This window comes from Neofelis nebulosa, chromosome 8, assembly GCF_028018385.1.
Source record: "Neofelis nebulosa isolate mNeoNeb1 chromosome 8, mNeoNeb1.pri, whole genome shotgun sequence".
Lineage (NCBI taxonomy): Eukaryota > Metazoa > Chordata > Mammalia > Carnivora > Felidae > Neofelis > Neofelis nebulosa.
The window spans coordinates 87,904,508-87,924,479 of NC_080789.1; the positions used below are offsets into that span (position 1 = coordinate 87,904,508).

The following is a 19,972-nucleotide window of genomic DNA, read 5'->3' on the forward strand; positions in this document are numbered from 1 at the left end:
GACATGTCAATCACATTCACAGTGTAGAAAAGTTCCATGAAATAAGAAGTGACCACCCCCCTTATCTATCTCATGTACTTGTTAGTAAATCATAAAATTGGAACTGGTGGTGGCAAATAAGGAGTGTAGATGGATTTGTACACGGAAGGTCTGATCCATAACCTAAGAGTTCCTTTTGATAATCTGTAGAGAAGACTTTTCAATTTTGACTTGATTTTTCTATCTTTAGAAACCTTTGACAACATTTCCTAAAATTCTCTCAAACCAAGTCTGAGTAGGGAGGAGAGTGGGGGCTGCATGACTTTGCTTTCTCTGTTCTCCACCATTCATTTCCAGGGTTTTGCTATGAATTTTTCATTCAAAGCCTTGCTTCCCATTGGGGAGGGACCTATTTGAATAGCAGCAGGGGAGGAGAGGGAACCTCATGCAAATTCCTTCATTAAGAAAACATATTTGGCATATTGAAAGCCTGGTTGAATGAGTTAAAAATAACTACTTATGAAAAATTAATAGGAGTTACAAGTGAATGATTTAATATAAGCTCACAGAGCAGGGCAGATTCTCCAGGCTGCTGGCAGCTGACATCACAGATGGTGCAGGATGTTTATAGAGCAAGTGTGTCCAGTGAGCAGAGTTCCTGAAGAAATGAGCTCATCTTCTTTACTGGAATCCAAAGAGGGAAGAGACAGAAGAAATTGTTTAGGTTGTGAGCTTCTGAGCTAAGTGACTCACTTCTTTCCTTCCTACCCATCATACTCTCATAACTATGGATATAAAAATTGTACTACATTTTTCCTGGTTGCTTCATGAAAGCACCTTTATATCTCTTCTCCCTTCTTAGAAATGGATTGTTGGTTGGCTACTGCACCTATCTCTCCAATGTTTCCTTACTAAACAGCCTGCTCCTCTCCTTTTTGGAAGTAGTTATGAAGGTCTTGCCCCTTTCTCCCTCTTCCTCTCTTCTCACAACACCCTGTGGGCCTAGGTGGGTAAAGGGAAGGGTTTGGACTATATACCCTTTGTCATCACTGCAGTTAAATGGAAGATGCAGAGTGAGGAGGAAGGGGGACAAAGTGACATCTGACTTTGGCTAGCTGATTTTTGGGCTAAAGATTTTAAGACTGGGAGACCAATGGGGCACCTGGGTGGCTCAGTAGGCTAAGCATCAGACTTCAGCTCAGGTTATAATCTCATGGCTTGTGAGTTCAAGTCCCGCATCAGGCTCTCTGCTGTCAGCACAGAGCCTACTAAGTTCCTGTCTCCCTCTCTCTCTCTGTCCCTTTGCATTTGGTGCTTTTTTTTGTCTCAAAAATGAAACCATCAAAAAAAATACTGGGGGGCCAATATTTGTAATTTAAACTCAGGTGATATTTGAAAATATAGTTATGTAATTGCAATCAGGCCCTCTAGTCAATGAATTAATGTGCCATAATTCATGCTCAAGCATGGCCCAAACATCCCACATGTGAATTGTTGCACAATAAATTCATGCCGTCTTGTGTCTTATAGCTTAATTAGTACATGAAGCTACATGATATGTACCCAAATTTAAATATGTCATGTAGTTCATTAAAAAGCAGAATGTTGGGAAGTACTTGGCACTTTTCTGGGGGAAAGCAAGGTTGGTTTTTCTGTGATGTCCTTTAGTGTCAGTTTCTGTGATATTGGGCTACAACAGGTAACCTGAGACTTCTAAGCGTTGGTTGAACACCATTGTTCAGTAAATACTTATTGTTTACTTAGGCATTATGGAAGAATAACACATATAAGATGAAATACGAAGCATCAGCTTTCAAGCCTGAGCAATAGAACTCAGCAGTGACAACCCAACTTGGCTTAACTGAGACTCAGTGAACCCAGCTCCAGACTCTCGGCTCTCCACACTTCCTGCAGCTCTCTGATCCTAGAATCTTCAACTCCAGCTACAATGCTGAGTCAGGCACTTTTCAGATTTGGTCAAAAGCTGCTACGCAGACGTCAGCTGGAACATTTGGTGACTGAGGATGTCCCATGCAGAAGACTGAACACTCTGGATTTAGTGGCCCTGGGTGTGTGCTCTACAGTGGGTGCAGTTATATATGTCATAGCTGGTGAAGTGGCTAGAGATAAAGCCGGACCATCCATTGTGATCTGCTTTTTGGTGGCCGGCCTAACTTCTGTGCTGACGGGGCTGTGCTATGCAGAGTTTGGTGCCCGTGTTCCCCATTCTGGCTCTGCATATCTCTACAGCTATGTCACTATAGGTGAACTCTGGGCTTTCATCACTGGCTGGAACCTCATCTTTTCCTATGTTGCTGGTACAGCCATTGTGGTCTTTGCCTGGAGCTTAGCTTTTGACAACCTGTTTGGGAACCAGATCTCTCAGACCCTGCATGAAAACATCTTACTGCATGTTCCCCAGGTCCTTGCAGAAATTCTAGGCTTCTGTGTTGTGGCCCTTGTGTTGTTGCTTATCGGATTGCTGACTCTGAGGGCTAGAGAGTCAGGACTGTTTACCAAAGTAGTCACATTGGTGAGCCTTTTAGTTCTCAGTTTTGTCATCATCTCTGGTTTCATTAAGGGGGACCTGCACAACTGGAAGCTCACAGAAGAGGACTACGTAAAGGCTGGACTCAATGACACCTCAAGCTTGGGGCCTCTGGGAACTGGAGGATTTGTGCCTTTTGGCCTCAATGGGATTCTCCATGGAGCAGCTACCTGTCTGTATGCATTTATAGGTTTTGACAACATTGTTACCAGAGTTGAAGAAGCCCAGAACCCCCAGCGTTCCATCCCTATGGGCATTGTGATTTCACTGTTCATCAGCACTTTGATGTATTTTGGTGTCTCTTCAGCACTTACACTTATGGTTCCTTACTACCAGCTTCAACCTGGGACCCCCTTGCCTGATGTATTTCACCATATTGGCTGGGCCCCTGCCTACTATGTTGTAGCTTTTGGATTTTTCTGTAGTCTTTCTGCCAGCCTCTTGGGCTATATGTTCCCCATACGTCAGCTGATATACATGATGGCAAAGGATGGCCTCCTGTTCTCTGTCCTTGCCAGGATCCAAACTGGCACATACATCCCCATAATGGCCACTGTGATCTTTGGCATTATCGCAGCAATCATGGCATTCTTCTTTGGACTCACTGATCTTCTGGACTTCATGTCAATTGGGACACGGCTAGCTTACTCCCTGGTGGCCTTTTGTGTTCTCATCCTCAGGTATCAGCCTGAGGTGAAGAAAGGGGGAAATGAAGCAGACGTGCAGGATGAGAGTGGACCTGCAGAAGAGAAGCTGACTCTACAGGGACTACTTTTTCCAGGCAGCTCCACCCCCACTCCACTCTCTGGCCGGGTTGTCTATGTTTGCTCCTCACTGCTTGCTCTGCTGCTAATTCTTCTTTGCTTGGTGCTGGCCCAGTGGCCAATTCTGCTTTCTGGAGATGCAGTGTGGATTTCATTGGTTGTGCTGCTCCTGGTGCTCATCACTGGGATCACTGGGGTCATCTGGAGACAGCCGCAGAGCTCCAGTCCCCTTCCCTTTAAGGTCCCTGCTCTGCCTCTCCTCCCACTACTGAGTGTCTTTGTGAATGTTTACCTTATGATGCAGATGACAGCTGGCACCTGGGCCCCAATTGGTTTCTGGATGCTGATTGGGTTTGCTCTCTACTTTAGCTATGGGATCCAATACAGCCTGGTTGCTGAATCCCACTTAAGTTAGTGCTACACTGTAGAACTTGAACTCAGGAATGCAGTACATATTTGTTTTGACATCATCACACTTGAATGCAGTCCGGTCCCCTGCACAATAATGGTGAATACTTTTGGGCACATGGAAAGCTAGGCCTCCCATGGCATGTTGTTTGGGGGAACATGAATAGAGTTGTGTATTTATTGTGGAGCAAAGAATATGTCTTTACATTTCCTCCCCCCTCTTTGTTTTTACTTGTTTCATTATCAGTTGCATCCATAATTGCTTACCGGCTTTAAAAAATTTTATTAAAATAAACTAGAAAAGGTGTTTTTGTTTTCCTTGGATAAATATCCAGTTGTTGAAATAGTGTATTTATGGTAGTTCTATTTTACTTTTTTGGGGAACTTCAATACTCTTTTCCACAGTGGCTGCACCAATTTACGTTCCCAATAACAGTGTACAAGTGTTCCTTTTTCTCCACTTCCTCTCCAACACTTTTTATTTGTGTTTTGATTTTAGCCATTCTGACAGGTATAAAGTGATATTTCATTGTAGTTTTAATTTACATTTCCCTGATGATTAGTGATGCTGAGCATATTTTCATATGTCTGTTGGCCATCTGTTTGTCTTCTTTCCAAAAATGTCTATTTAATTCTTCTGCCCATTTTAAAATTGGCCTGTGTGTGTGTGTGCATGTATGTATATGTACAAATACAAACAACGGGATACTACTTAGCCATAAAAAAAACATGAAATCTTGCCATTTGTAACAACATGAATGGACATACAGTATACAAGTGTAAGTGAAATGTTAGTCTGAGAAAGACAAATGCTATATGATTTAACTTTTATATGGAATTTAAGATATAAAACAAAAAAACAGACAAAAAAGAGAGACAAGCAAATAAAAAAAAATCCAAGACTCTTAAACACAATGAACAAACTGGTGGTTGCCAAAGTGGAGGTGGGTAGGAAAATGGGTGAAATATATAAAGGGAATTAAGAGTGCGCTTATCTTGATGCTCCTGAGAAATGTGTGGAAGTGTTGGATCATTATATAGTACACCTAGAGTAATATAATGACACCGTATCTTAACTATTCTTCAATAAGAAAGAGAAAAAGATGAAATAAAAAGATGAAATCTGAACTGTGCCCTTAAGGAGCTTATATTCTAGTACAGGAGGGAAAGCATAGCTGTAACACAAAAGAGTGTGGTATCATAAGTAATATACAAATAAAGTGCCTTGGGAATTCAGAGTGGAGATTGATCTTTTGTGGCTGGCACAGTGGTGAGGTTTGGTGAAATCAGAAGACTTTGTAGAGGAATGGCATTTAAATTGGCTCTCTCCAAGAAAAGATAGGATTTTGCTACATGGCAGCAGGGAGAGATTGTAGACACAGAGAACAACACTAGGAAAAGCCCAGAAAAATGAAGCAGTATTCAGAACACACTGAACAGGCTGTTAGCTTGAGCCTTGCTGTGAAGGGGGGGGGGGGGGGCAACAGAACACACACAGGTGGATTGGAGCCAGAGCTTTCCTCTGAGAAGAAAGGATTTTGGCTGTGAACCCACTACATATGCTGAAAATCCATGGTGTTGGTTCATCTACTTGACAGTATCTGTATTCTTGGACTTTAAATTTCTGTACTATTGTCTGCTTTGGTCCACCTGCTCAGAAAGTGCAGAGCTGAGACCCAAGTATCCTGGGTTCTGGTCTTGTTTCTACCACTAGCCTAGCATGTGACCTTGAACAAGCTGCTCAGTGCCCTCAATACTCTGCTTATTTATCTGTAATATGAGAGGTCAATTTTTTTTTACTTAAAAAAATCTAGGATTTCCTCTGGTTATTCTGTCCTGTTATTCTCTCAGCCAGGTCTGTCTACTGAATGCAATCTGAACCTACATCCTGCCCACTTTTCACTACAGCCCATTGTTGAAGCTACAAATGTCCAATAAATAACACCCCATTTCCCTCTCCTATGTTTGGAACCAATTGATAATCAAGACAGAGACAGATGATCAAACCATCAGCTTTAAATCTGCAGCCTAATTGACTTGCCAATCGCACATCACTAAATTAGACTTATTCCTCATCACAAGTTGTGCTGAGCACCCCCTGCCTCCCATCACAGGAGAGAGCCTGATTTTTCTTAAATTTTCTCCTGTATGAGCAAGTTGGAATACATGTGTCCTGTGAGCAGATTGGTTCTGGATAAAAAAAGGAGTCCTCCAAAAACGTGGAAGCCCTTGAAGCGAGCATGTCTCTTTGACTCACTAATTAAAGTCACAGTAAAGAGTGGGTGTAGGAAGGACTGGATTAGTACTGGATTAGTACTCTGCTCAGTGGTGCTCAAACTTTATTGGGTGCCACCTCCCTTGGAGGACTTGTGGAAACACAGATTGCTGAACCCTGCCCCCATCATTTGGAATTCAGTAACTCTGGGTGGGGTCCAGAGCTTGTCCTTCAATCAAGTTCCCAGGTAAGGCTGAGGCTGCTGGTCCAGGGACCCCACTTTAAAAGCCAAAGCTCCAATTGAAGGCCCTCCACAGGTAAAAATTAAAGGAGGGAAATGAAAGGGCCCTTGTAACACTTGCCTGCTTGCTTTCTTCTTTCTTTCTTTCTTTCTTCTTTCTTTCTTTCTTTCTTTCTTTCTTTCTTTCTTTCTTTCTTTCTTTCTTTCTTTCTTTCTTTCTTTCTTTCTTTCTTCTTTCTTTCTTTCTTTCTTTCTTTCTTTCTTTCTTTCTTTCTTTCTTTCTTTCTTCTTTCATGTTTATTTTTGGGAGAGAGAAAGACACAGAGCATGAGCAGGGAAAGGGGCAGAGAGACAGGGAGACAAAGAATCCAAAGCAGGCTCCAGGCTCTGTGCCCAACTTGGGGCTTGAACTCACAAACCACAAGATTATGACCTGAGTCAAATTCGGATGCTTAACCGATTGAACCACCCAGGCACCCTATCACTTGCCTTCTTTAAATGAAAGATTTAGATTAAAATATCATGGTTAATCCTTTCACAGTGGGGAAATCAGTGAATCATTTAACAATATATATGTATATCAAATCACCACAATGTATACTTTAAATATCTTTCAATTTTATATGGCAAGTGTACCTCAATAAAGCTGAAATTAAAAAAAAATACTACAGTTATTTGTATATTTTTTCATTCTGTTTCCTGATTATAGACTATATGTAAGGAGTATATCTTGTTCATTCCCCCAGAGCATCTACATGGGGGCCAGGCACATAATGAGCATTTAATAAATTCATGTTAAATTGAATTGAGCCTTACACATTTTCTTTTTTTGGAACAGAAAATTCTCCTTCCTTTCAGGCTAGCACTGTGCTACTTACTTCTTTAAAATTATCTTCTGGGAGGGGTGCCTGAGTGGCTCAGTTGGTTAAGCTTATGACTTCAGCTCAGGTCCTGATCTCAGGGTTTGTTCCAGCCCCATGTCAGGCTCTGTGCCAACAGCTCAGAGCCTGGAGCCTCCTTTGGTTTCTGTGTCTCCATCTCTCTATGCCCTCCCCTGCTCATGCTCTGTCTCTCTCTCTCTCTCTAAAAAATAAATAAACATTTAAAATAAATAAATAAATAAATAAATAAATAAATAAATAAATAAATAAAATTATCTTCTGGGAGACTTCCTTGGTAAACAGCATTTCTCTCCATCTGGAACTATATCTAGAAATGTATCTAGATCTGCACCCAGCTTCTAGACCTGTTCCCAGGCACTTGTAGTTTTGCCTTTGGGGCTATTTCTGAGTTTGGTGATTATACTGTCTCTTCTGTCACAGTGGAATCTTGCACAGGGCAAGGAATATTTTCTCCCCTTTCTCTAGACCCAAGAGTAAGAACAGTGTTGTTCATTCAAAGAGCAATAAGGAAAGTACAGCTCTGGGGCAGGAGAATGCCTGAAACGTGCTCCACTGGTCCCAGTCCATCTATTCCCAAGGGATCTGGGGTGGGGCCAGAAGTAGTGAAATTGGCAGAAGGCCCAACTAGCTCTAGCTGCCTCCAGGGGATCCCTGAAAATGAGACTGGGTCCAGTGTGGGCATAACAGGCTTTCTTGAAGGAGAGATTTATGGTTGGCATAGGAAGGCCAGTTTTTATCTATTGTATTTATGTATGGGGCCTGCCCTGGGAGTGAGGAATAAGAAACTAATTTCTTACTTTAGAATTTCTCATTTTCTCAACCGAGTAGGTGATTCCAGGGAAGCCTGCTAGAGGCAGGATTACCATATACTTACCAACTCCTTTACATGCTTTTTTGTTTGTTTGTTTGTTTGTTTGTTTGTTTGTTTGTCTGTTAATTTTCTGGGTTTTTTAATTTACTTTTTTATTTTTTTTAATTTACATGCTTTTTTGAGACTGGTGCAAAAATATTGTGAGAGAATCTAAGATTATTTAGGAAGAGAGAAATGGGGAGAAAAACAGATGAAAATAGAAGGAATTAGAAACTGGACAGGGATGGAGACATCATTACTTTGGAAGGGAAGGTAGGAGTAGAAACTGAGAAAGAGGTATCGATCAAGAGACACTTTCTGTTGGAGGATGCCTATGGAGAAAATTGGCAAATAAAAGAGGGTCAGGTGAATTGGAAAATAAAAGAGACAGTAATTCTATGCTACAGGCACCTTTAAGAGTCATGAAAGAATAAGAATATTGTGCGGGATGTGTGTTTTCACACATGAAGGGTATTTATGAGTTAGGTTTGTATTGTGTATTGTGCCATGGAGCAAGATTCCTAAATCAGGAAGGGCTAAGATATGATTATCATACCATCTGGAGGACAGACAGACAGAAGGGTGTGGACAGACAGGCTCTTTTGGGGAGACAGTTGTAGCACCTTCTACAGTCATCTAGATCTTTCTCTTCAAAGAATGGTCCATGGACCAGCAACGTGGGTGTCACCTGGGAGCTTCATAGAAATGCAGAATCTCAGACCTCAACCCAGAGCGACTAAGTCAGAATGTGTGCTTTTAACAGGCTCCCAAGTGATTTGTATGCTCTTTGGGGTGTGAGAAGCACAGGCCTTAGATAATCGATGATAGGTGTGTGGCCTCAGAGGAGCACTCAGGAAGGTTTGAAAACTTTGGAATTGGGAGCACAAGAGGAGACACCTAGGCCAGGGAAATTTAATTTGGGGAAGAGGGAGAAATGTGGGCCCTGGCTGCCCTCCTGTCTCCTGGCCTCCCACAACAGTCACTGTGCCAGGGTTTGGCACTATGCCCACTTTGGGAAAAGCTCTGCTGTGCCCATGCTGGAGCGTGACTGGACCTCAGGAGCTACTCAGCGGCAAGCACTGCATGGGTCCACTGCTGCCAATTCTGTTACACCACTACTTCATGTGATGGCCTGAAAGGGTCTGTGGAGGTCATATCAGTCATGCCCAGCCTCAGCTTGTACTGTCCCTTAATGAAATGAGTGATAAGGCGATGATAGTGATTGAAGAGACTATGGAGGTTGGGGGAATTGAAATAGGAGTTCTTAACTTACTGTCATAGAAATTAGGATCCTTTCATCTTTCAAAAGTTTAAGGAGAGACCAGATGATTGTGTAAGTGGCATACCCTGGTAACAACCAAATTAATGCTTTTTAAGGGATCTTTTGATGATTTTTAATGAGTTAATAACAAAATATATGAGAACATAATTCCAGACCCCTGGACTGATAAGCAATGTAATAATGTTACCAGAGGTCATTTGAGAATTTTATTCAGCCTTTGAGGGTCTGTGTACCACATTCGCAATCAGAATGAGTGATAGAGAGACCAATATTGAAGGAAAATAGATTGAGATTGAACATAAGGAAGAATTTTCCGAGATTAGAGGGTAATGGAGGGAGATGGGAGGGTGCAGTATCTTTGGCCGAGGACATGGCTATCTCACTTGGCTTTGGAATACTAAGATGGGCTCCTACCTAGAAACAGGGAAGTCTAAAAAATGAACTATTGAAATTTTTTTTATCCCAAGAAATCTTCAGTCAGCTCTCAAAATAAAAGGCTGAGGTGGATATGTGGTGTATGTAAGGTGGTGAGGTATGGAGATGATGAGTGGCAGAAGGAAAAAAAATATTTTTAGAGCATTGAAATCTGCTAACAATTTTATTTAAAAAAAATTTAACATTTTATTTAGAGACAGGGAGAGACAGAGCATGAACGGGGGAGGGTCAGAGAGAGAGGGAGACACAGAATCTGAAACAGGCTCCAGGTTCTGAGCAGTCAGCACAGAGCCCGACGCAGGGCTCAAACTCATGGACAGTGAGATCGTGACCTGAGCTGAAGTTGGACGCTTAACCGACTGAGCCACCCAGGTGCCCCTGAAATCTGCTAACAATTTTAAAATAGGGCTTGGATTTAGGGGAATAAATTGTATGTTAGGATTGAAATAAGAGCTTTAGGTTTCCATGTACTTCTCTCTCCATGTATTTATCTTGTCTCATTGATGAGATTTAAAAACCTCTTAAGGGAAAAGAAAAACTTTTTTATGTATTACTTCTTTATATCCCCAATGCCCCCAAAATGGTGATGATAGTAATAGCTACCATTTGTTCAGTACTATGCCCTATACGTTTCTCCAAATACTGTACATAATCACCTATTAAATACAGAATTTCTATGAGTGAATATTGTTATGCTCACTTTACTAAAGTTGAAAATAAGGCTCAGAGAGGTTAAGTAATTTGTGCCAAGTGAGTAGTGAAGCTAGGATTTGTATCAAGTTTGAGCAAAGTCTCCTGTTGCCAATCCCTGAGCTATACATAGTCTGCATAGAGTAACAGATCAGTAAGGATAGATGATCATTGAAACTTGATGGCATAGAGATAATTTAAAGGCAGTGGATAATTACAAATAGTGAATAATTAGAAAAAAATTTCTATTTCTTTTGTGGCATGTAGTCAGACACACACTCAATGAGACATGTAAGATTATATTCAGACATTCTCTTATTCACCTTCACTGTGCACCACCCTGCAGTCAAGAGCTTGGAAAGAGTGCAACTGGGTAAATATATTCATAAAGTACCACAGCCAAAGTCATGTGTGTGTGCCTACTATATGGACATATGTGTTTTAATCTGAATGGAATGTGCACCAAGTAGTGGGTATGTTTTTCTCAGTAGGTCTATACACATGAGGATATTTGTTAGACTTTTTGGGTATGGTATGTACGTGTGTGTGTGTACAAATCCTGAAGGAGTTCAATGGGGTATAAAGAACTAGCTGCCTTCCACTCTTGGCCGTGGTTGGTCTTTTTATACCAAACCCTGATATTCACTTTTCATTACTTCTTTAGGAAACATCAATGAGTTTTCTTTCTTGGAAGATTATGGCTAAGATTCTGGGTTACTTGGAGCCCCTATAAATATGCTACAATCAGAAGAGGTTTGCGGAGAAAGAGAAACAGCAGCTGCAAGGCAATCATCTCTTGTCTTTTACTTTCTAGCCTAATTCACAGCTGCCCTTGCATGCACACCACTCGTGTAACCACCTCCTCTCTCCTAGAACCCCTCATGGAAGGTACTAAGAGAAGACATTTTATTTACTTCTTTGCTTTCAAGTGGGACTCTATTTGAGCCATCTCAGAAAGAGGAGAATTAAATATTATACTAATTTAGGAATCTAGAGTTGAGATTGTGAAAAACTGGTCATTTGTGGAACTATTTTCATAAAAAAGCAATGAACTTTGACAGAAGCTGGGATGGTAAGAGGAGCTGAGTGTCTCTGTTTACATCTTTAGAAAACCTGCAGCAAAAGTCCTGGAAATAGAGACAGGATAATCTGCACTTGGTTTAAAAGCAGACAGAGCACAGGAACCCCCTCCCCTACCTTCCAATGCTAGTACCTGGGAGACTTTTTTATGAGGGATTTTTATGACAAACTTTACTTTACATCTGATATTTCACAACATCTCTTTTCCGGAGAAGGATGAAATACAGATATTTATTGACATACAGCATCAGAAGATGAGGAACATTTGCTATAGTGATGGACATAAAAAGGGTTTCTCCCTTTCCCTGGGTATGCAAATTTCCTGACTTAATTTGTGTACTTTATGCTTGTCTGTATTTTGTTCTCTCCTCATTAATGAGATTAAGAAATCATTTCATTAAGAAAGGACTTAGTAGATGGGAGACAGGAGAGGAAAGACATATAGATGGAGACATAATGGGTGCCCTGTACCATTTGAACCCATACCCCTTCAAGAAGACCAGGTACAAGAGAAGTGGGGATAAATGGAACCTGATATGGGACACAGGTCCTGGCTCCTGTCTTCTGTATTCATAACCTCCAGCTTCTGCAGTTTTACTTTGAATTTCACTGGTCTTTGCCTTTCAGTCTCTCATGTTGAACAGAAATTCAGTATCAAATGATGCCCAAAGTCAAGAAATCCTTCCTAGTAACTGTGTTTTTCCCTTGGAAAAACATGCTCTCAGTATCTGAGTACTGATATCCTACACAGTTATCACAGTCCAGTTTAAATGTTACCTCTGTTCACACCTTCCTGGGTAATCTGTATCAGAAGCAATTTATTTCCTTTGATATCCTCTAATCTTTTGTTTCAGTCTTAACCATAGCTGTCTTTTCCCACACTGTCTTCAGTTGTGGTTACCCTGTGTCTTCCCTTTCTCCCTCACTCAACTGTAAGCTTCTGGGGTGGGAAGACTGTGCCCTGTATATTTTTATATTCTCTCCACAGGGCTTAACACAGAGCTAGAGAACTGTTAAATAACTTTCATTCATGGTATACAGTTGTAGGGAAAGAGGCCATGGGTAGACATGTAGAAGTAGGAGCATTATGAATATTAATTAAAGATATATTGTTAACATAGGTCTCCACATGATACTTTCAGGTATAGACCATATTATTAGGAAATTTTTGTCCCACCAGTAAATTTATTCCTATACAAAGTATTTATTTACTATTAATTCTTTTCCTCATTCAAATATAGAGTTTTTCCTAGTGAGAAATAGACAAAAAAGAAGACAAATGTTGAAAAAGTACAGAGTGTGATAAACGCCTGAAAAAAAAAACAACAACAAGGTCTTATGAAAAGAAATAACAGGGATTTTTCCTTATTTTATTTTTATTTTTTTTAAGTTTATTTATTTTGAAAGAGAGAGAGTGAATGGGAAAGGGGCAGAGAGAGAGAGAGAAAGAGAGCAGGAGAGAGAAAGAGAGAGAGAGAGATAAAATCCCAAGCAGACTCTGCACTGTCAGTTCGCGGAGCCCAATGTGGGGCTTGAACTCATGAACAGTGAGATCATGACCTGAGCTGAAACCAAGAGTCAGATGCTTAACCGACTGAGCTACACAGATGCCCAGGAAATTTTTCTTAGAGGTTAGGAAAGGCATTTATGGTCTCTGTCATATATTTATCTGTCTGTTTATAATTGACTAATCAGCCCTTAGTACAGTCTGGATCACAGGTGTTTGCTTGGTGCAAAAATGGAAAATACACACCTAAGGATTACACGTTTGAAAACAACTCTCGCACTTCTTGCACTATTTCTGTGACTTCGGTGATCACTTATGTTTACTTTATATCAACAGAATAGTCCTTTTTGGAATGTATATATGTATATATTTTGTCTGATTATTCACTATAATCAGAAAAACATTCCCCAACTGCATTTAATCTATCTATATCTCTTACTAGACATAGGAAACAACATAAGGTCTTATCAATTATTTAAAATGAACTAAGGACCTATTATCTATGTGGAAGCTGAATTCAATACACTAATTAAGAAAGGAGGGTGAATTTTCTGACCAAGTATCACTAGTTTTAAGTCCTCTTGTCTGCTCTGCCATAACTAGGACCAGAGTTTGGTTCAGGCAGTTTTGGGGTTCCTCCTAACAACTTGCTCTCCCCTCCTCCTCCCTATGCCTAAGGTGAAACTTGTGAGGTACTAAGAACTTGGTCCAAGGGGCACCACACAGTCTCTAATATCTGAAAGCAAGAAAAGTGTGGGGGCACCTAGAACAAACAATCCTAAAATTTGTATGGAACACAAAAGACCCCAAATAGCTAAAGCAATCCTGAAAAAAATGGAAGCATCATATTCTGGATTTCAAGTTATTTTACAAAGCTATAATCATCAAGACAGTATGATACTATCAGAAAAACAGACAGATAGATCAATGGCACAGAATAGAAAACACAGAAGTGGGCCCACAACCATATGGGAAATTCATCTTCAACAAAGCAGGAAAGAATATCCAGTGGGAAAAGACAGTATCATCAACAAATGGTGTTAGAAAAACTGGACAGCAACATGCAGAAGAATGGAACTGGACCACTTTCTTACACCATACACAAAAATAAATTCAAAATGGAGGAAAGAACTAAACTTAAGATAGGAAACCATCAAAATCCCAGAATATATAGGCAGTAATCTCTTTGACCTTGGCTACAGCTTCTTACTAGAAATGTTTCCAAAGGCAAGGGAAACAAAGGCAAACATGAACTATTGGAACTTCATCAAGATAAAAAGCTTCTGCACAGCAAAAGAAACAATCAACTGGGGTGCCTGGGTGGCTCAGTTGGTTAAGCATCCAACTTTGGCTCAGGTCATGATCTCACGGTTCGAGAGTTAGGGCCCCGCATCAGGCTATATGCTGACAGCTCAGAGCCTGGAGCCTGCTTTGAATTCTGTGTCTTCCTCTCTCTCTGTTCCTCTCTCTCGCTCTCTCTCGCTCTCTCTCTCTCAAAAGTAAATAAAGGTTAAAAAAAAAGAACAATCAAAAAACTGAAAGGCAGTCTATGGAATGAGAGAAATATGCAAATGACATATCTGATAAAGAGTTAGTATCCAAAATCTATAAACAACTTATCAAACTCAATACCCAAAAAATGGACAGTTAAGAAATGGACAGAAGACATGAATAGATACTTTTCCAAAGAAGACACCCAGATGGATAACAGACACATGAAAAGATGCTCAACATCACTCATTATCAGGGAAATGCAGATCAAAAGAACCATGAGATACCACCTCACACAGGTCAGAATGGCTAAAAGAAACAATAAGTGTTACCAAGGAGTGGAGAAAGGAGAACATTCTTGCACTGCTGGTGGGAATGCAAACTGGTGCAGCCGCTCTGGAGAACAGTAGAGAGGTTCCTCAAAAAACTGAAAGTAGAACTACCCTATCCTTAAGCAATTGCACTATTAGTTATTTACCCAAAGGATACAAAAATATAGATTCAAAGGCCTACATGCACCCTGATGTTTATAGCAGCATCATCAACAATGGCCAGACTATGGAGAGAGTCCAATGTTCATCAACTAATGAATGGATAAAGAGATGTGGTGTATATATATATATATATATATATATATATATATATACACACACATATATACATATACACATATACATATGTGTATATATATACACATATATACACATACACACATATATACATATACACATGTATACACACACACACACATATATACATATAAAATGGAACATAACTCAGCCATCAAAAAGAATAAAATCTTGTCATTTGGAATGATGTGGATGGAGCTAGAATGCATTATGCTAAGTGAAATATGTCAATCAGAGAGAGAAAAATACCATATGATTTCACTCATATATGGAACTTAAGAAACAAAACAGATGAACATATGGGAAGGGGGTGGTGGGAAAGAAGAGAGGTAAACCAACCACAAGATACTCTTAATGATAGAGAACAAACTGTAAGTTGACGGAAGGAGATGTTTAGTAGATGGGTGATGGTATTAAGGAGGGCATTTGTTGGGGTGAGCACTGAGTGTTGTATGTAAGTGATAAATCACTAAATTCTACTCCTGAAACCAATATTGCACTGTATATTAACTAAAATTTAAATTTAAAAAAAAGTACGTGGGGGTGAGGGGCGGTTAGTAAGAGCTAAAGATGGATCTGGAAGAAGGACATGGAGAGAGGTGACAGGGTACCTAGAGAGCCACTGTCTTTGGGGTTGGGAAAGAGGTGGAACTCTGTGCTCCAGCCTATTTGCTCAGCACAGGTAATACCCAGGAAGCCACCCCCAACACCACAAACTTCCCACTGTGAAAGGAATTTGCACTACCTCCATGCTCTCACTCTCCTAGTGGTTTACTGACTAGGGGTGGCCCAGCTGGGAGAGTTTGTACTCTGCTAGCAGAAGTCAAGCCGAGAGACTGCGTCCTGAGCCTGTGCCTGATCCTGAGAATCTGAACTACAGGTGCCCAGCAGCTTACACTTAGTGTCCTTGCATACCGGTTTGGGCTGTGATTCAGAAGCATAAACATGTCTCTGATTCCAAGGTTTTATTTTACTGTCACTACACCTGAATGTAGTTTTTCCATGTAGATTTGATAAAGAGAAGACAGAAAGAAAGAAAGAAAAAAAGAAAGAAGAACGAAAGAAAGAAAGCAAAACAAAGTAAAGAAGATGGATTACCAAGAGAAGATTGGCAAACTGTCTAAACACAGACCAGAGTTCTCACAGGACAGAGCAGTCTCAGAATAAATGAACTGCCTCAAAGTTTTCACTATTCATTCCTGAGAGAAATTTGGCATAGGGACAGTTTTTAAACTCTTATGCTTTAAGCAATATTATCTTTCCCCACCTTTTGCTTAGCAATCCAAGATTGTATATTTTGGGAGCACATTATTCATGACATATTAAAGCAAAGCAATACTAGTGAATTATTCACTGAGAAGTTATTTCCATTTACAATTTTGACCTCAGCTAAAATTCCCAGTATTATAGCAAGTTTCTTGCCATTTTGTCAAAATAAATGAACATTCCTCCCAAGTTTCCAGTAAATAGCATGTGTGAAGGCTGAATTAAATATTCCCAATCTTAATTTAACTGCTACTACCATTTTGTAATATTCATTTGTTTTAAGAAATGACTAATTTTTTAAGAAATGTTTTTTACTATATTCTCATTATTCACTATTTTTCATTATTTTGCTATTTACTATTGCATTTACTGTCTCAAATGATATTTTCCCTTGGGGTTGTATTATAACATTAAGAAGGTACAATTTCTCTAAATGGCTCACTCTAAAACTGGTAATTACAACCCCCCTTTAATTCTTTAAATTCTGGAAATAGCCATTTTATATAAATGGGAAAACCTACCATGTAATTATTGATATTTACTGATACCCTAATAATTATTATGCTTTGAAAATAGTAGGCAATTCAATAGTGATTCTAATTCCCATTTCTAGCTTAGACAACCAAACAAAATGTTTCTGGGAGGAGGAACTAGTACTTTCAGCCCATTGTTTATTTCTGTAGCTTCTTATTTTCACATGATCTCACACTGCTCTAACTACATTGAACTACACTGGCAGACCCCAGGATATGGTATGTTCTTTCTTAACATTTGCACATAACTTTTTCTGTGAGGCTTTTCCTCCAACTAATTTCCCCTAGCTAAATCCTCACAGACCTTTGGTTTCAACAAGCCATCACCTCCCCTAAGAATCTTTATTGAATGTCCTTAAGACTGACCTAGGTGTCCTTTCTATATGTTTCAGTAACACCTTGTCATTCCCTGGATTTAGACTTATGTCAACCTGTCCCCCACCTCCAACCCATAAACTCCTTAATCTCAAGGATTATTACTAGCTTCCCTTTGTATCCCCAGTCTCCAGTTAGTAATGAGTGCTTAATGTAAATGCCCTGAATGAATTAGCAACTAGGTGGATCATGAGACTACCTGGAAGTCCCCTAAAGACCTTTCATTCATTTTCCAGGGTCAAGATCTTCCTGTATATTATGAAAGCTAGTTTCCCTTTAGGAAAGGCAAAGTGAAGAACAGACTGGAACTCAAGCTCCCAGAGGAAATGAGGAAAGGTCATTAATTGAATTATTGTTTAATTATCTTGATGTCTAACTAATTTCCATTTTAGTGTGTAAGGCAACATTTTAACATCAGTTATAGTGAAGATAAGAAAAATTCAGATTGTTTTCTGATAAATAAAATATTTCTCACAGCTAGTTATTATACTAAGGGAAAAGAAAGAACAACAGTTTGTATTTATACTTTTTGTTTATTAAAATTTCTTGTAGTTCCCATAAAATGAAGGTATAAAAAATAAAGCACATTTTCTTGCAAAAGAAAAGGAAGACTAAATTATGGTATCAAACAGATGTGGATGATTTATTTTAGTTATAAAATACTGACATTAGAAATAGGTTGTATCAAAGAATTTTATCTGTTTTAAAAAGAAAAAAATATTTTGTTTCAAAAAATACTGCAAATACTGCATCATCTTACCCATTAATTTTTTTTAAGTTCACATTAACCTGAGATAGATTTATATGAAAATTTTAGAAAATTTCTCCTTTTTAATGTTGAAAATATTTTCAGGTTTACTTTAGAATTCCAGCTGTCAAAATGATCTTCAATTAAATCATATTTGGTAGCAACAATGATTGACATTGAACATGTCAACTCAAACACATCAAGCTAAAAGTGAGAGAAAATTTGCATCTTGTCCTTAGACTTGGAAGACATAAATTCTACCAATTTGTAGTTTGGTTCAGGTGAGGTCCTTTATTGTATGGGTCACATTTTTAAGAAGAGCTATTTAAAAAACATTTTGTATGACACCAAAAGCCACACGACCCTTCTATGCCAGCACCTCCAGTGTTGGGGACTAGGAAAGAGAAGGGGGTTGGAGTGGGCGATGGCATTTCAGGAGCCAAAGGGAATAAGGGGTGCCAGTGGAAAGAACTCTAAGAGGAGTTTCCTGAATTCAGAAATTCATGGGTTCTTGCTGGAGCCAAAGACTCCCCCAGCCTGGGAAGCCCCAGGACCCAGGGCCAGATCTAAAGGGAGAGCCATTGTCTGCCACCTTCTTGTGGATGCAGAGCTCTTCCCACATCACTGCTGACAAGGTTCTGCTCAAGCCCATAGCATAGTGGTCCTTCCCCGCTGGTGGAAATTGCACATTTCAGGAGAAATGATGTTTGTTTCTCCTACCTCATCTTTCTCACCATCTCACCTGGTTTCTGGAGCCACTTGTGACCTCCTAAGGCTGGGAGTCTTCTTGAGATTTCACCCTCTTTGCCATTACCTGACATTTTAAGTTCTGCTTTGGGGGATATGCAGTGGAGACAAGGGCTGAGATCAAGATATTGACCCAAAAGAGCAATTTCTCTTTCTCCTTGGGTTCCATCTACAACCTTAGATACCCTTTGGAAACTACCTGGGAGTTTTCAAACACAGACAGCAGGGGCTAATGGCATTCCTGGAGAAAATAGATCTGGAGTAGAACAGGCATTATTCATCTAGGCTTCTGCAAATTTGCAGATAAACTCAGTTCATCAGCCTCAGCAGTGAGATCGATTGGCATGAGCCAGGAGGTTAGAGACAGGGATGATGGAGGGAAAAGGCATATTTGAAAAATGGTGACAGGACTTCTTATCTACTAGCTCTGGAATCCCTCCCACCCACCAGGCTGCCCTTGGCCCTCCCCTTCTACTACTCAATGCTCATTAGTGACTTCCTGACTTTGGGGAGACACCCATGGGGTCAAGTTGCATTGAGTGGGCAAGAAGAGGGGAGGTGGAGGGTGGGCACCAAGTAAAGAAGGCAAGAGGAGGGGATTGACTGAGATTTTAGCTGGGGACCTATGGTCACTGGGGTGCTTGAAAGTTTGGCAGGGGAAACTGTACTGGCAGCAGATACTAATTGCTGGGGGTGACTGAGCAAGTGTGGGGAGGGGAGGGAATATTGAAAGAGACTGGGTTCCACTGCTTTAGTTTTGAGAGACCTGGTGAAATAAAATCCAATGACTTTATTTGAGAACTTCCTATGTATACGAAGGATTATAGGTGCCGAGAGGGAATAAAAGATGGACACACATAGTTTCTGATCCCTTTCCTATCTCTTCCCTAGACTGGTTGCCCATGTGTTCCTATCTGAGGGGTGCAAGGAGCCCATGGCCAATTGTTGTCCAGGGTGCAGAGGCAAAGATTACAGGCTTTCTGTATTCACACCCCACTCCCCTCCAGCAAAGCACCTCCAGTGGGCTTCCTGCCTCTCCTCACTTCTCTTCTTACAGAATGCTCCAGACACATTGATACCAAGTAAAAGGGGACTTATAGTGCCCTTCCAGAATTTCCAGTGAATCCCAATTGATGGACTGGGGGAGGGGGGAGGACAAAACCTCAAGAAATGACCAGCCATCATGGCAGGAAGGGAGGCAACCCACATCTGGAGTCCTAGAGAATGTGCTGTGAGGAGAGTGCTTCAGTCAGAGCCTAAGCTACAGGCTAACCTGCCAACC

General features: G+C 40.3%; 2 protein-coding genes across 3 annotated transcripts in view; both read left to right on the forward strand.

Moving 5' to 3' along the window:
* LOC131519890 (cationic amino acid transporter 3-like) overlaps positions 1-5,105 on the forward strand; it is a 63,901-nt gene extending 58,796 nt beyond the window's left edge. Inside the window, exon 2 of one of the 2 annotated variants that reach the window (XM_058743448.1) lies at positions 1,744-3,986. In XM_058743448.1, coding sequence (XP_058599431.1) covers positions 1,928-3,706 — 1,779 coding nt within the window. In that variant the 5' untranslated portion in view covers positions 1,744-1,927 and the 3' untranslated portion in view covers positions 3,707-3,986. Of the gene's footprint in view, positions 1-1,743 lie in introns of both variants that reach the window. The other variant, XM_058743447.1, reaches the window with a different exon arrangement.
* LOC131519895 (cationic amino acid transporter 3-like) overlaps positions 1-19,972 on the forward strand; it is a 236,902-nt gene that overhangs the window by 170,940 nt on the left and 45,990 nt on the right. The gene's annotated exons all lie outside the window — the stretch shown is intronic.